Source organism: Mesoplodon densirostris, chromosome 7, assembly GCF_025265405.1.
Source record: "Mesoplodon densirostris isolate mMesDen1 chromosome 7, mMesDen1 primary haplotype, whole genome shotgun sequence".
Taxonomy (NCBI): domain Eukaryota; kingdom Metazoa; phylum Chordata; class Mammalia; order Artiodactyla; family Ziphiidae; genus Mesoplodon; species Mesoplodon densirostris.
In genome coordinates, this window is record NC_082667.1 from 50,542,642 (window position 1) to 50,557,747 (window position 15,106).

The 15,106-nt window shown below is 40.6% G+C and overlaps 1 protein-coding gene across 5 annotated transcripts in view; it reads left to right on the forward strand.

Annotated features, from left to right (window-relative positions):
• PRCP (prolylcarboxypeptidase) overlaps positions 1–15,106 on the forward strand; it is a 73,075-nt gene that overhangs the window by 377 nt on the left and 57,592 nt on the right. For 2 of the 5 annotated variants that reach the window (XM_060104023.1, XM_060104019.1), the window contains 2 exons: positions 789–846; positions 1,201–1,383. In XM_060104023.1, the coding sequence (XP_059960006.1) occupies positions 1,216–1,383 (168 nt within the window). In that variant the 5' untranslated portion in view covers positions 789–846; positions 1,201–1,215. Of the gene's footprint in view, positions 1–10; positions 88–788; positions 847–1,200; positions 1,384–15,106 lie in introns of those variants that run through there. The other 3 variants (XM_060104020.1, XM_060104022.1, XM_060104021.1) reach the window with 2 other exon arrangements.

Below are 15,106 nucleotides of genomic sequence, written 5' to 3' on the forward strand. Positions count from 1 at the left end.
GCTGCGGGTTGCCGGAAGAAGAAAGGGGGCGTAACGTGGAAGAAGGGCCCGGGACCTAGTGGGATTCCCGGGCGATCTCCGTTGTCGGTGAGGGATGGCCTGTGTGGGCTGCACGGAGGTTTGGGGTGACCCACCGACAGAGTACCATAGGAGGTGGTTAGGCTGACATCATGGAGGTGGGGTGCAAAGGAGCCACACCCAGCGGTCTGCGAAGCCAGTGCTCCACCGCCTCCTGAGTGACCTAGTGCAAGTCCCAGCACCTCTCGATCCTCAGTTTCCTCAGCTATAAATAGGAATAACAATCATACAGGACCCACAAAATAGGTGGGATGGTTGAGTTAGATGAGATGGTGTGCCACTAAGCCTAGTGCTGTAGTGAACCATCAATAAATTGTTATGGTACTGCCCACTGGGGGGAAAAAAAAGCACACCGTGAGAGTTGTGAGATAACTTTTACTGGGGACAAAATGAGGGCTAGAGGCCGAGAGACAGCATCTTAGATAGCTCTGCGGAGCTGCTCCAAAGAGGTAGGGGGGAAGGTCAGTGTTACATATGATTTTAGTGAAAGGGGGAATGCACAGTCAAGCACACATTTTGGCAGAGGCTAGCTGCTAGTCACAAGGAGCAGATGTCACCATTGATGATTTTAGTACTTTTCTAGATATGAGAAGATGCAAGAATTTGGGCTCATAAAACCTCCTGAAACTAGATCTGAAAGGCCTGTTCTGCCAGTTTTTCCCAGAGCACAGAGTGCCTCATTCCTGATCTCCACCCTGAACTCCTTTTAGGGTGTGTTAAAGGTCAAGGCTGCAGTGGCTAGTGACTTAATCCCTGTAGAGGCTGATGGCAAGTAGCAATTTTTAGTTGGCTGTACTATTAACGATATTATTACTGTTATATGGAATTTGCTGTGGCAATTATATGGACAAGGCTGTGGCAATGGAATTAGAGTGCGACCGGAATAAAGGTGGACTCTAAAGAGGGGATGGTACAAGAGAGAAGTAAAATCTGGCGGCACTCTCTGGGACGGGGACGGGGTCGGTATGGCTTGGGCGACCCGGGTTTGCGCGGAGTTGCCGAGGGGCGGGGTGGCTTTGGGTTTCCCCCGGGGAGGAGGAGCCTGTCTGCCGCGGGCGGAGCTGCGGGGGTCCCGGCTCGGGCTGCGCGCATCTGCCAGTCTCCGTTTTACCCTCCCTGCAGCAGCCGGCCTGAGCCATGGGGCGTCGCTCCCTCCTGCTCCTGCTCCTAGCTTTCCTGACTCCTGGGGCCGCCACACCCGTACCGCCGGCCCTGAGGGCCCTCAGCAGCCTGCACTTGTCAACCAGCTTCAGATCCCGCCCCGCTGTTGCCATGAAGTACTCGATTCACTACATCCAACAGAAGGTAAGGGGGAAGGGGTTTGGGGTGGCGGAGCGGGTGGTGAGGACTGGCTTCGTGGTTCCCAGGCACCGGAGCTCACCCGAAATTTCGGACCCCTAATGCCTAGGACTTGTCCGAACTTTGGCTTACACTTTACAGATGGTGGCCCCAGGTCCCCAGTCTGTTTAAATTCTGTCCTCCCATTACCAATGATTTATTATCAGTCCTGGCTCTACACTCTCTTCTGTGATTGGCCACAGCAGTGACTTCAACGCCTTCTGCTCCCAGAGGCTGCCCTAATGAAAATTCCTTTGGCCTTCCGCCAAATTCAAATTATTTAATCCCAACTCTGGCACCTACTTCAAGGTGACAGTCATCCTTTGTCCCAAAGCAGGCCCTAAATTCAAACTTCCAGTATCTTATTAGATACTATCTAATATTTATTCAACCTAAATTGCCAGCCTGTTGTTTCATGTTCAGCTCAGAGTTGATTTTGTAGACCTTTTAAATTTTTTTTATTTTTTAAAAATAATTTATTTTATTTTTGGCTGCGTTGAGTCTTCGTTGCTGTACGCGGGCTCTCTCTAGTGGCGGCGAGCGGGGGCTACTCTTTGTTGTGGTGCGCGGGCTTCCCATTTCGGTGGCTTCTCTTGTTGCGGAGCACGGGCTCTAGGTGCGCGGGCTTCAGTAGTTGCGGCACGTAAGCTCAGTAGTTGTGGCTCGCGGGCTTAGTTGCTCTGCGGCATGTGGGATCTTCGCGGACTAGGGCTCGAACCCATGTCCCTTGCATTGGCAGGGGGATTCTCAACCACTGCGCCACCAGGGAAGCCCCGTGTAGCCCTTTTATTAAGAGTTTTTAACCTTCCCTATTCTCCGTGAAACTGAACATATATGTAGCTCACCCTTGTAAAGGAAGTTGTAGGAGTCTCTCAAGATTTGTGGAGGAGGGTGGGGGTGAGCATCTCTATAGTTCTGAAGCCTGAGTTTAGGGGTTTAAGGTAGGCCTAATACCTTTGTGCTTGGCTGAAGCATGAGGTAGGTATTCCCTGAGAAGCCTGGATGAAGAAGTACATCCTGTGTGAAATGACAGGATCCCTTACAGTTCTGTATTTCTGGGAGCCTGTGAAAAGATAGGCAAAGATTTGGGAAAGGTTGGGATTAGAAGTGCAAGAGTCTGAGGTTTGGCTTTAGGAGTCAAATAGACCAGGATTCCAATCTACTACCTCTGTGACCTTGGGAAGTTTCAAGTATTTCTCTGTGCCCAATTTCTAGATCTCCAGGGGATTTGGTGATGGTTAAATGAGAGCAGATCACATGTCCATAGCAGAGTACCTGGCCTCAAGTAGGCACTTATTAAACTCATGGTTACTGACCTATGAATTTTGAATAGGAATTTGAGATAGCGGGATGGTGTGAACTTATAGAATAATTTATAAGAAATTGTTTTTAACCCAGAAATTTAGAGATTATGAGGAAGAGAAAGCATTCTAGATTTAGCAGGAGTACTAGGAAACAGGGGTCTTTTTCTTAGGCAACTCTCTAGGCTACAGTTTCCTCATTTGTAAATTGAGAGATCAGGACAAGGACCAATGAGTTTCACATTTTACTGAGGAAAATTAAGGGCTTTTTTTATGGAGCTGTCTCAAAGGGATGGGGAAGGCCCAAGTGGAATCCAAGTTAGGGTACCCCAGAACCCCCTCTCTCCCTGACCTCTTTCAGCCTGAACTTTATGTTTTTATCTGTTTTATATACTGGGATATTGCAGAGTTCCATAATTAAAGTTAAATTGAAGGGGAACTATTGGAATGAAGATCTCTACAATCCTTTTAGGAATGATGAGAGAGAACTATCAGCAGAAAAGGGGGGTAGGGAATGAAAGGGTAGAAGAGACTGAATGATCTCTTAGGTCCTAATTTATATTCCTTCTTTGTAGATTCCTTTCTTGACCACTTCACTCTTTAGATATATAAGTTGAGGCCAGTTCTTTTTCCATTTTTGGTGATTTATAAGATCTGGCCTTAGCCATGTTTTGCCCTCTGGCTTATATTTAGTTCATATTTTAGGACACAGATTCTACAAATGTTTTATTACCATGATAATTTTCTTTACATCAACTCCAATTGAGTTTTATTTCATTCTTTTTGAGAAAAACTTTCACATATGTATTTGTTGCATAATAATGGTTTTATAGTAATTGCCAACTTTTCTGGACCATAGATTTTTAGTTGGGACTGAAAAGTATGTGTAAACTCAACTTTAATTTTTTTAGTTAGAGCACATGAAATACTTTTATGCCTTTTAATAATAAACAGTTATTATTGTAACTAAGGTTTAGTTTTTATTCAAGGTTTAATTTTCATCAAACATTATAATAATTTTATTTATCTGTGGTTATATCTGTCCAGCTGACCAAGCGATTCCCAGCTGTCCTTATATGCATATAAGCTCCATGAATGGTCTTGGTAAAAAAGCTGAGTCCTCCTTCATAACTCTGATTACTTGCAGAATGAAGGGCCAAGTCCTTGGTATTGTTCCTCATCTCATAACCCCAGCTGGTCTTTCAGCTTCACATCCTGCCATAGGCCCCTACCTCCCCGCGCCTTCCCTGTACACATATACTTTTAGCAACATAGAACATAGAGTTGAAGTTGACTGTGTCAGAAATTCTGTCTGGAATACCATCCCTCTTCTCCGCTAGTTAAACTCATACCTGTATCCCAGCTGAAATGTCACCTCTTCTGTCACCTCTTCTGTCTGGAATACCATCCCTCTTTTCCGCTAGTTAAACTCATACCTCTATCCCAGCTGAAATGTCAACTTTCTTGACTTTAGTTGGTCTTTTTTCACATGTACTATTTTGTATGTGTCTCCTCATCTAGATAGCACTGTCCAGTACCCAGAAGAGCCCATAAAAATATAAAATACAAAATAAATATTTGTTGAGGGAGTGAATGGATGACTATCCAATGAAAACCCAAACAAAGCAAAGTCTACCATTATTTAATTGACACAAATCAATTTTTGTTTATTTTTCTTTTTATCTTTTACTTCTGTTCTTTACCAATTATATTTCCTCTTGTTTCAGAGTCTTCAAATGTTGTTGATTTAGTAGGAATATTTGATTTCTTTTATCCAAAATAACTGAATCAGGAGACCAGACAAAGGATAGCACATCACTCGGGCACATCAAGGCTCTGGGTACATGTGTGATGCCAGTGTTGTAAAAGGCTCCTTGGGATGCGTGGCTTGTGGTTATGAGGTTTCCTTGCTCCTCATTACCCTCCTACTCCCGAGCCCCTCTGACTGGAATGTGAATGCTGAGGGCATTTTACTATGTGATGTAGTGAGGAAGGAGAATGGGTCCTTTCAGGCTGTCATTTTCCTCACTGGTGAAAATAGAAATCAGTGTTTACTGAATTAGTCAGGGTTCTCTAGAGAAACAGAATCGATAGGATGTGTCCGTGTGTGTGTGTGTGTGTGTGTGTGTGTGTGTGTGTGTGTTTATGTATCTGTTTCTCCACAGAGAGAGATTCATTAATTTTAAGAACTTGGTTCATATAATTGTGGAGCCTTGTAAGTCCAAAATCTGCAGGGTTGGCCAGTGGGCTGGAGACCCAGGGAAGAGTTTCAGTTTGAGTCCAAAGGCAGTCAATTTGCATAATTCCTTGCTCAGGAGCGGTCAGTCTTTTTTTTACTATTTGGACCTTCACCTGACTGGATGAGACCCACCTACGTTATGGAGGGTGAAGCTGCCATACTCGAAGTCCACTGATTTAAATGTTAATCCTATCCAAAAAACATCTTCACAGAAACATCTAGAATGTTTGACTATTCTGGGCACCATGGCTCAGCTGAGTTGACATGTAAAATTCACCATTACATCTACCAAGGTTGTTGTGAGGGTTAAATATGGTAATTCAGGAAAGCGCATGCATAGTGCCTGGAACATTAGGAAATTAAGGAACTTAATAGAGTAAATGCTGGTTCCTCCCCTGCTGCCTCTTAAAACCACACTCTCCATAGTGCTATACCTTTCAGGTTGATCCAGATGCTGACAGTTGTGGTAATGTCTCTTTTAAGAAACCTAGTGGTCAGTCATCTACACTCAACTATTCTTATTTAACTACTGAACAGTGTTTATGTGAGAGCTCTGCATCTTGGCCCAGCATTGAACTCATGGCTGCTGACTCCTGCAGGGCCTTCCCACAGCTCCTTCCTTATCTACTGTGAGACCATCACAGTGGACTAAGCTATTTTGATTTATGTACGTCCCTTACAGTTCTACTTTCAATTCCTTTTCTGGGTTTCCCTTTCTTGTCATGGTGGCCCTGATGTCTAGTAAAATGGAGCTGTGTCAGGCATCTTGGAAGGGCCTATTGCTTTTTCTCCTCCTCTTCCTCCTCTTTTCATTTTTTCCTTCTTCTCTTTTTCTTACTGGTTCATCTGTTGATGGCCTTCCCCTGAGGCCTGGAGCATACCGTCACAAATATTATGTGAATTCTGAACTGATTTCTGTTTTTGCTCACAGAATCATTGTCAGAAGGGGTCACTGTAGTCCACCCCTTAGATATGATGAATTGACTGTGATCAAAATTATGGAGGGTTAGGAACTTGATAGAGCTTGAATACCATACAGGTTTGAGAATGAATTCTGTTTCTAACACTACCTGAGTAACTTCAGACAAGTTACTCTGAGCTTCCATTTTTATAATCAGCCAAATAGGGATAATTATACTACTCATCTCACAGATTTCTTGTGAAATGAGCTGATATGTGTAAAGTGCTTATCAGGCACAGTTTAGATCACTTGGTAAACACTCAGTAAATGGTAAATGTTATTTTTATTTTATCTTGCAGTTTCTTAATATGGCTTTTAACTTACCTCCTCTCCACTCAGAATAAAATACTTAAGTCATTCCTTGTCATACCTAAAATAATTATTCTGGAAAATATGAAAATCTTCGTGGATTCTTTTCTGTTACATAAGTAGTATATATGTGTCTTTTTACCAGTGGGATATAATATAGTTCACTTGTAAATATGGCATAGAAATTAATTTTTTTCTCACTTGAAATCATTTTCTTTCACATAAGACTGATACATAAAGAAAGTCATCTGAAGCTATTTCTATTTTTTTTCTATGCTATTTTGAGTTTTGGTAAATTGTGGAGGGGAAAATATATGATAATAAATGTATCCTTTTAGATTTTTGCAAATACCTTCTCTTCTTGATAATAATACTAAATCTAACCTGTCTTTCTGATAGCAGAGTTTTGAATATTTTATCAGTTAATGCTAAGATGTAATTTCAGCAAAAATTTTAGATTTTGTACTGTCATGTTTATATCCATCAGCATATTACAGGGACTTTGTGCTTTAGCCACATAAAACACATTTTCAAAATTTGAGTGCTATTGTCAGCCCTGCCACTAACTTGTGTTAATATTGATACCTTGGGCAAATTGCTTCGCTCTAGATCTCATTGTACTAATATGTAAGATAAGAAGATTAGATCTGCTGATCTCTGATGCATCTGTAATTCTGTTCACAACTGCCTCCTGTCTATAGGGCATTATATCAGGAGCTGTGGGGATGTGAGCACAAGTTCTATTTTTTGCCCTACCCATTAATTGCCTTTGGTAAATCAGACCTAAACAATTTTTCCATGTCAACTTTGAATAAGATACAGACTCAAATCATGTAAAATGTTTTATAAATTAAAAATTAGCTCTCCTACTGACACCATATTTATAACATAGAACATTGTATTTATGTTTATGATTTTAAAGTTTGCTTGGTTGAAGGTGGATTGGAGAAGAAAGAAGGATCATAGGTAAGAAGAATAACTGATGATATGTGTTATTTGTTTTCCTTCCCAGTGCCTTGCATGGTACCTTCTACATAGTATTTCTTAATAAAGATTTTTTGAATGGAAAAAATTGGCTATAAATTAAAATGAATATGGAGTAAGGGGGGAAGAGTAAATTGAAATATGCAGTGCATAAGTGTCTAATGCATTAATAATAATCTGCTACCATTTATTGAAAGCTTTATATGCCCTAGATACTCTGCTAAATACTTAATAGACATTCACTTATTTAATCCCTATAGCCATCCTACAAGGTAGATGCTATTATTGTCCAGCTTTATAGGTGAGAGAACTATCATACAGAGAGGTTAAGTTACATATTCAAGATAAACCACTTAATCTGTACCATTTTGTTTTTCTAAAAATAAACTCATGAGTTTCGAGTTCTAAAATGAATGTCATTACCCTGCTTGTTGTACTAAGCAGGATAGGCTAGGTTGTGCTGCAGTAACAAAACTCCAAAATTTCAGTGATTTAACCCAACAAAAATTTATGACTCACAGTGTATTTCCATTCAGGTGAGCAGAGGGTTCTGCTCATTACATTCACTTAGAGGCTGAGGGTCTGATAGAGGCTTCCTCTCAATTTATGCTTTCACGATCAATGTAGCAGTGGAGAAAGAACATAGAAGGCTTCTGCTAGCATGTAAATGCTCCAGCCTGGAAATGACAGGTCACTTCCTTTTATAAGTCATTGGCCAGAACAGGTTACATTGCTCTCTAACCACAGGGTGGGGAGACAAAAAGTATTGACTTTGGAGTGCCTAGAAGGAGAGAAGGCACTAAAGACTGCCATACTTAATCAGTCACTTACTCACCTACCCATCCACCTACTCGATGTTTATCCAATTCCTTTTATATTTCAAGCACCAGGCTAGGTCCTGGGGAGGCAGAGATGATTACATCCTGGAGGACTTCACATTACATTTTTTGACCATTCCAATAGCACATACTTAACTTGTATCTGAAAAATATGGAAAAGCACTAATATATTTGTAATGTCTTGGCATTTATTTGATGTTACGGAAAAACCCGAACGAACTTTTTGGCCAACCCAATATATGGCTGCAACTCACAGATTGCTTCAAAAAATAGCCCTAAAGTGAGGCTGGTCTACTTAGTATTTTCTTGCTCAGCTTACCATCATCATATATATGTACATATACACATATATGTACACATTGAAGCACATAATAAAAAAGGGAATTAATTTATTCATATTGTCATTCAGTAATTAAAAATAATTGTTTTGCTTTTTTTTTAAATAAAAGAAACAATATGTAGATTTATATAAAAAAATCTCACTTGTGCTTTGTAGGTATTAGATAATTGTTCATCAAAACAGGAAAATTCTGCATTGATAATATATATTTGGGAATATATAAAAATCTTTTTTTCTTCTAGTTCACAATTTAAGAAAAGTCCTAGTTATTGTTTATGAGCAGTGAACAATGACACTTATTGATTATCTAATCTGGGCCAGATATTATGCTAAAATCTTTTACATACCGGTTAATTATTACAATCACTTTTAAAAATAGATGGCTTCATTGAGGTTCATGTAGGCTGAATGTCTCGATCAAGCTATTAAGGGACAATATTGTGAGTTATATTTTAATCTGTTGCTTCCGAGATCTATGACCTTTCATTCAGTTGACACCATGATGCCTCTGTGTTGTAAGCAGTAGTAACAAAACTGACATCTCTGTATCTATTTATATTCCACATTCAGTCTTTACAACAATCCTGTGAGGTAGATATCATCCTCATTTTTAGATGTGAAACTACCAAAGTTCAAAAAGATCAAAGAAGGAAACATCCAAAATATCCTACTTGTAAATCTACTGGTTTTTCACTGTAAATATATCATTGTAAGTGATTTGTGGTGTATCCATTAAATGGAATATTATTAGCTGTTAAAAATGATGGTCTTGAAGTATATCTGATGATGTGGAGAAATAGTCATGAATTAATGATGTAAAAAAAACAAAATAGAAAACTGAATGTACAATGTATTTCCAGATTCATTTACTCAATATTTTTTAAGTGCCTACTATGTGCTAGGCATTATTCTAGGCAGTGGGGAAAGAGCATTAAAAGCATTGGGAAGAGCAAGTACAAAAACCATGAGGTAGGTGTGTGCCTGATGGGAAAAACTGCAAGGAGGCCAGTATGGCTGGAGGGATGTGCCCAAGGGAGAGAGTAGTAGGGGATGAGGACAGTGAGGAGGAGAGAGAATGTTCATACTCCTCTAGTAGAGAAGGAAGGCAAATGAACTAGGGAAATAGAGTTTGACTGCAGGGCAGTTGTGAAGTCTCATGCAAGTTAGTAAGACCACATGACATGGCTGTATGTTTCTATAGCTACATTCAGTTTCTTGGGTATGGGTGTGGGGTTGGTAGAGAATTCTTTTCAACTAGGATTGCCCTTTTGCCAAATGAGTAAAACAAAATGAGAGAGAGACATGGAAGCTGAGGGGTGTATGCAAAGGAGTTATGGACCACAGAATTTAAGCCAAGTAGGGAGGTGAGTGAGGATGGGGTGAGGGACAGTGAAAAGGTGGATAAGGTGAGGTTGAAGGATTTGGACAATCATAGTAGAAGAGGGAATGAGCTGGAAAGATAGAGGAAGTAGAATGCTTAAAATTGAGGGTGTGGCAGGATTACAGTTACTGGGAGTGACAAGGTCTAGGGTTTGACCATGGGTTAGTGACCAAGATAGGTGAAGGACAAGGTCCTTGGAGGAGAGGAGCAAAAGGAACTAAAGGACCAAGATACTGAAGTCACTAAGAGTTTTGAAAGGAGTTATGTTGGAGCGACAGTGAACAAGGAGCTAAAATCTAAAATCTTCAAGGGGTCAGTAGATGATTGTAGTGAGAAGGGTAGTGGGGTGTTATAGTTTGATGACATAATATTTAAAGGTAGTGAATTGGGGAAGACGGAGGAAGAATTAGGAACAATGGAAATACCTATCCCACCTCCAGGCCCAGTGGTGGGAGAGGTTTGAGAGAAAAATCAACTACCAATTGAGAGGGTCAGATATGTTTAAAAATATGTTTATAGCTGCACAGAGAAAGAGTAGAAGAAAATATACTAAAATAGTAACAATGGTGGAAAGATGTGTGATGTTTCATTTTATTCTTTATACTTTTCTGTATTTTTCACATTATCTGTGATGAATCTGCATTGTCTTATAATCCATTTAAAAAGAGTATTATTTAAAAAAAAAAAAAAGCAGTTGCCCTGTCTTGGCTCACACAGGCAGTATGTGGCAGTGTCAGAACCTGGGCCTCAGGACTCCAGGCTGCACTACCCAGCACCACATCTCTGGGTAAACGCTCAGACTACTCTTGTTTCTCTTTCGTTGCCTGGCTATGGCTGCTTTGCCATTTTTTCCTTGAATATTTTACATCCTTGTCTTCCATACACAGCTGAAACAAGGATGAAGAACTCATTTGAGTGGAGATAGAGGAAAAAAAAAAAACAATGGCCCTTTATAACCCCATTTCAACCTAAGGTTTTACTGAAAGAAAGGGGAGAAAAGGGTGACAGGAAAGAAGAAAGGTTTCCAGAGGAATTGTACATGTTTCAAAGAGAGGGGGAGGAATTCAGGCCACCTAAGTAGAACCAAGGCATATATTTTCCCTAAGTCTCCAACCCCTCCTATCTGTACTTTTCACAGATAGGAGCCCATGATTCCTCTCACGGTTGCTTTGCAGATCATTCCCAAATCCATAAGTGTAGATCAATCTGTCTCTGTCTCACTTTTGACATATTTCTCTAAGAATAATCATAATAGTAATAATAGAAAATATTTATTGAGCTCTTACTATGTACAAGGCAGTGTTCTAAACACTTTACATATATTAGCTAATTAATTCTCACAGTGACCTCACGAGGTCTCGGTACTGCTATCCCCAATTTATAGATGGAGAAACTGAGGCACCAACTGCGTTTTAATTACTACCTCATTCTACCTCCTTATATTTCTACTTGGATCTGTAGTTCTAACTCAAAACCAGACTTATCTGCTTAAGTGATGACTTTCTCCTGGTGGCACTATTATCATTTAAAAAAAATTATTGAGGACTACATATATGCCAGGCATGGTTCTTGAGACAATAGTTGGACTGCTCGTGTGGAGCTTATTTTCTGGTTAGGAAGTAGATAATAAGCAAATAAACATTAAATAAATAAGATAATTATAGATTGTAATGATTGCCTTGAAGGAAAGAAGCAAGGTCATATGTATGTGTAAATATGGGGTACAGCGGATGGGAAAGGCTTATCTCAGGAAGGTTCCCCTGAGGAAGGGACACTGGATCAGAGAGGGATCAGAAAGTATAAAGTCCCCAAAGCTTGAAATGTCAGGTATTTTTGGCTCTTCTTTCTCCCATATTCTTTGTAACAACAAGTTAGGTTGATTCCATTCTCAGAGTATATCTGTTATTTTCACTTGTATGGCCCTCATGCTTTGTTGCAGCTTCTATTACTGCCTTCTTGGACTGGAAGAGTCTCTTAACTGGCCTTCCTTGCAACCTACAGTTCCCCCTCCACTGCAGTCCCCATGGGCCACATTAATCACCTCCCCTCCAGTTAAACAACTCTTCTGCTCAGGACCTGCAATGATTCCTGATTGTTTGCTTTCTTTATTAAGAACAAAATCCTGTATGTTCGAGGCCTTCCACCCTTTGGCTCCAACCCACCTTTCCAGTTTGCTAATCTGTTCTCCACACATGCCCATTGCTTTCCTGTTTCTATGCTTTAACCCGCATTGTCCCTTTGCCTGGAATGCCTCTCCTCTGGCCCTTCCCTCCTTTATCAACCCCTTGCATTTTTTTTTTTTTTTTTTTTTTTTTTTTTTGCTGTACGCGGGCCTCTCACTGCTGTGGCCTCTCCCGTTGCGGAGCACAGGCTCCGGACACACAGGCTCCGCGGCCATGGCTCGCGGGCCCAGCCGCTCCGCGGCATGTGGGATCTTCCGGGATCGGGGCACGAACCCGTGTCCCCTGCATCGGCAGGCGGACTCTCAACCACTGCGCCACCAGGGAAGCCCCCCCTTGCATTTTTTAAGCCCCATCTTAGACACTGCCTCCTCCAGGAGCCATTTCTTAATCGCCCAGAAAGTGTGTGATTGGTCAGATCTTTCTTTGTACTTCTCTCATGGCATGTGTCTTACTCTAGCCTTGTGTTAAAACCTTTTGTTCCCCTTTTAAAGCAGGAAGCCTGTCTTGAAGGATCCATACCCCTCCACGGCATACTGCACACTGTTTTACTTAGAGTGTCATCTGCACAAACGTTTTTTGAATCTCTATCTCCCCCTTTCCCTTTTTCTGCTTCTCTGCACACTGTGGTAAGGAAGGGGTGTGTATGTATAGGGTAGGAAAGAGTGTGGAAACTTGATTCTCAACTGTCTAAAAGGCTTTGGGGGAACAAGGTAGGAAGCCAGGCAAATAAAAACAGGCTTACTTGTTCTTATCCTCTTATTTGGATGATCTGGAAGCTGGTTGTCTGTACTGACCCTTCTCCCAAAGTATCTACATAGAAGGAGTCGTGGGAGGGAGTGCAGCAGCCCCTGTTTTTTCTGCTTTGTGTGAGGATGTGGGCTAGGGGAAGGGTGAAGAATGAATGTATCAGGAACAATATCTCCTTAAAAGCTGCTTCTGTGGTGGCTGTGTACTGCCTTTGTTTATTAGAGAGCTAAAGTAAAGGGAGTACTTTTTACGGTTTTGGCTTTTCATTTGTAAACAGAGGCTAATTAACTATGTGTATTTGTAAATCCTTGCTGTCTATTGTGTATGAGTCAGTTAGTTCCAAGTTGCCCTTCGGTGCTGTGACTGGAGAGAAGCAGCTGCCCTGTCTCTGTCAGGCTCATGATCTCTTTCTTGCTGCTTGTATTGTGAGGACTGCCCACGTGGGGTTAGGATAAGGCAGATTTATTAAAGTCAGATTTCTTTAGGAACTTTTCCCAGAGCAGCCCTGCAGTTTGGTTATATGATACAATTTATATGTATGAAAGTATAACTATTATATAAGTTATGATAGCTAACATTTATAGAGTAAAGCAGCACAGTTATATATTCATTCAACAAATATTTATTGAACTCTCCCTATGTGCCATATACTGTGTCAATAGCTAGGGATAAGGGGAAAGCAAAAACGTATATCATGAAGCTTACAGTTTCGTGGGAAAGAAGATAGTGACAAGTAATTACAAGTGTGATGTGCGTTTTAAGGAAGTAGTTTGCTGTGGAATCTACGGTACGGTCCTAAGTCTTGGGTATTAGGGCTTCCTCTGGTCAGCAATGGTGTTAAAGCAGAGACAAGAAGCTGAGTAGGAGTTGGCAAGGAGAAGGGAGGTGATGGAGATTTCTGTCTAGGTAGAGGATGTATCATGTACAAGATACTAATTTAGGAAGGAGTAGGAGGAATTGAAAGGAGGTCGGTAAGACTGGGACAGGGGGCAGAGATGATGAGGCAGGAGGTGGGCGATCAACACTGTGAAGTCAGCGTTGTCACTATTTCCACTTACACACTCATGGTGTGGGTATTCCTTCTTTGAAGCTTTCATTGACTTTAAGAACATAACTTGGTGTTGAGTTGGTGCTGGGGCAGAGCACTGCTCTGTTCACCATAGTACGACATATTCGCCTTGTGACAGGTACTGCATATGTGCTCTTCATATAATTATCTTTAACCCTGCATGGAGGTACCACATCTCTTTTACAGAGGAATAGAGGGCTCAGAGATGAAGTCATTTTATTCATGACCACATAGCTGATAAATGATAACACCAGGATTTAAACTGAGCTTTGGTGTCATCAGAACCCATACTCCATGTTGCCTCTGTAATAGCTGTATTTCTGGAATAGATGGAAGATTTTGTAATTTATGGTCTGATTTAGAGATAGTTGTGGAAGTCACATTATATTAAGGAAATCCAGATGACACATTAATAAAGTTGAGGCATAAGAGGAGTTTCAATTCTCTTTTTAACAGCAAGTTGGGTGATTTCAGAGAGTAAAAAGAAACATAACAGAGTTTTTAACAGAGCTTTCTTCTGGCTTTGGTTTCGTGTTATGGAAAGAAGAATTTAAATGAATGGGATTGTAGGATTATATGGTAGCTCTAACTACCATATGATCCTGCAATCCCATTCCTGGGCATATACACAAAGAAAACCATAATTCAAAAAGATACATGCACCCCAGTGTTCATTGCAGCACTATTTACAATGGCCAGATATGGAAGCACCCTAAATGTCCATTGACAGAGGAATGGTTAAAGATGTGGTATATATACACAATGGAATATTACTCAACCATAAAAAAGAATGAAATAATGTCATTTGCAGCAAGATGGATAGACCTAGAGATTGTCATCCTGAGTGAAGTAAATCAGACAGAGAAAAACAAATACCATATGATATTGCTTATATGTGGAATCTAAAAAAAATGTTACAAATGAACCTATTTACAAAACAGAAATAGAGTCACAGATGTAGAAAAAAAACTTATGGTTACGGGGGGGAAGAGGGGGGAGGGATTAATTGGAAGATTGGGATCGACATATATACACTACTGTATATAAAATAGATAACTAATAAGGACCTACTGTATAGCACAGGGAACTCTTCTCAATACTGTGTAATGACCTACATGGGAAAATAATTTTAAAAAGAGTGGATATATGTGTACGTATAACTGATTCACTTTGCTGTACAGCAGAAACAGACACAACGTTGTAAATCAACTCTACTCCAATAAAAATTAATTTTAAAAAATGAAAGGGAACTACATTAGTAGCAGAAGGGGACTATGACACCTGAGACAAAATGTACTGTGAGATACTTTGGGGTGGCTCTGTACATTCTAGAGTAA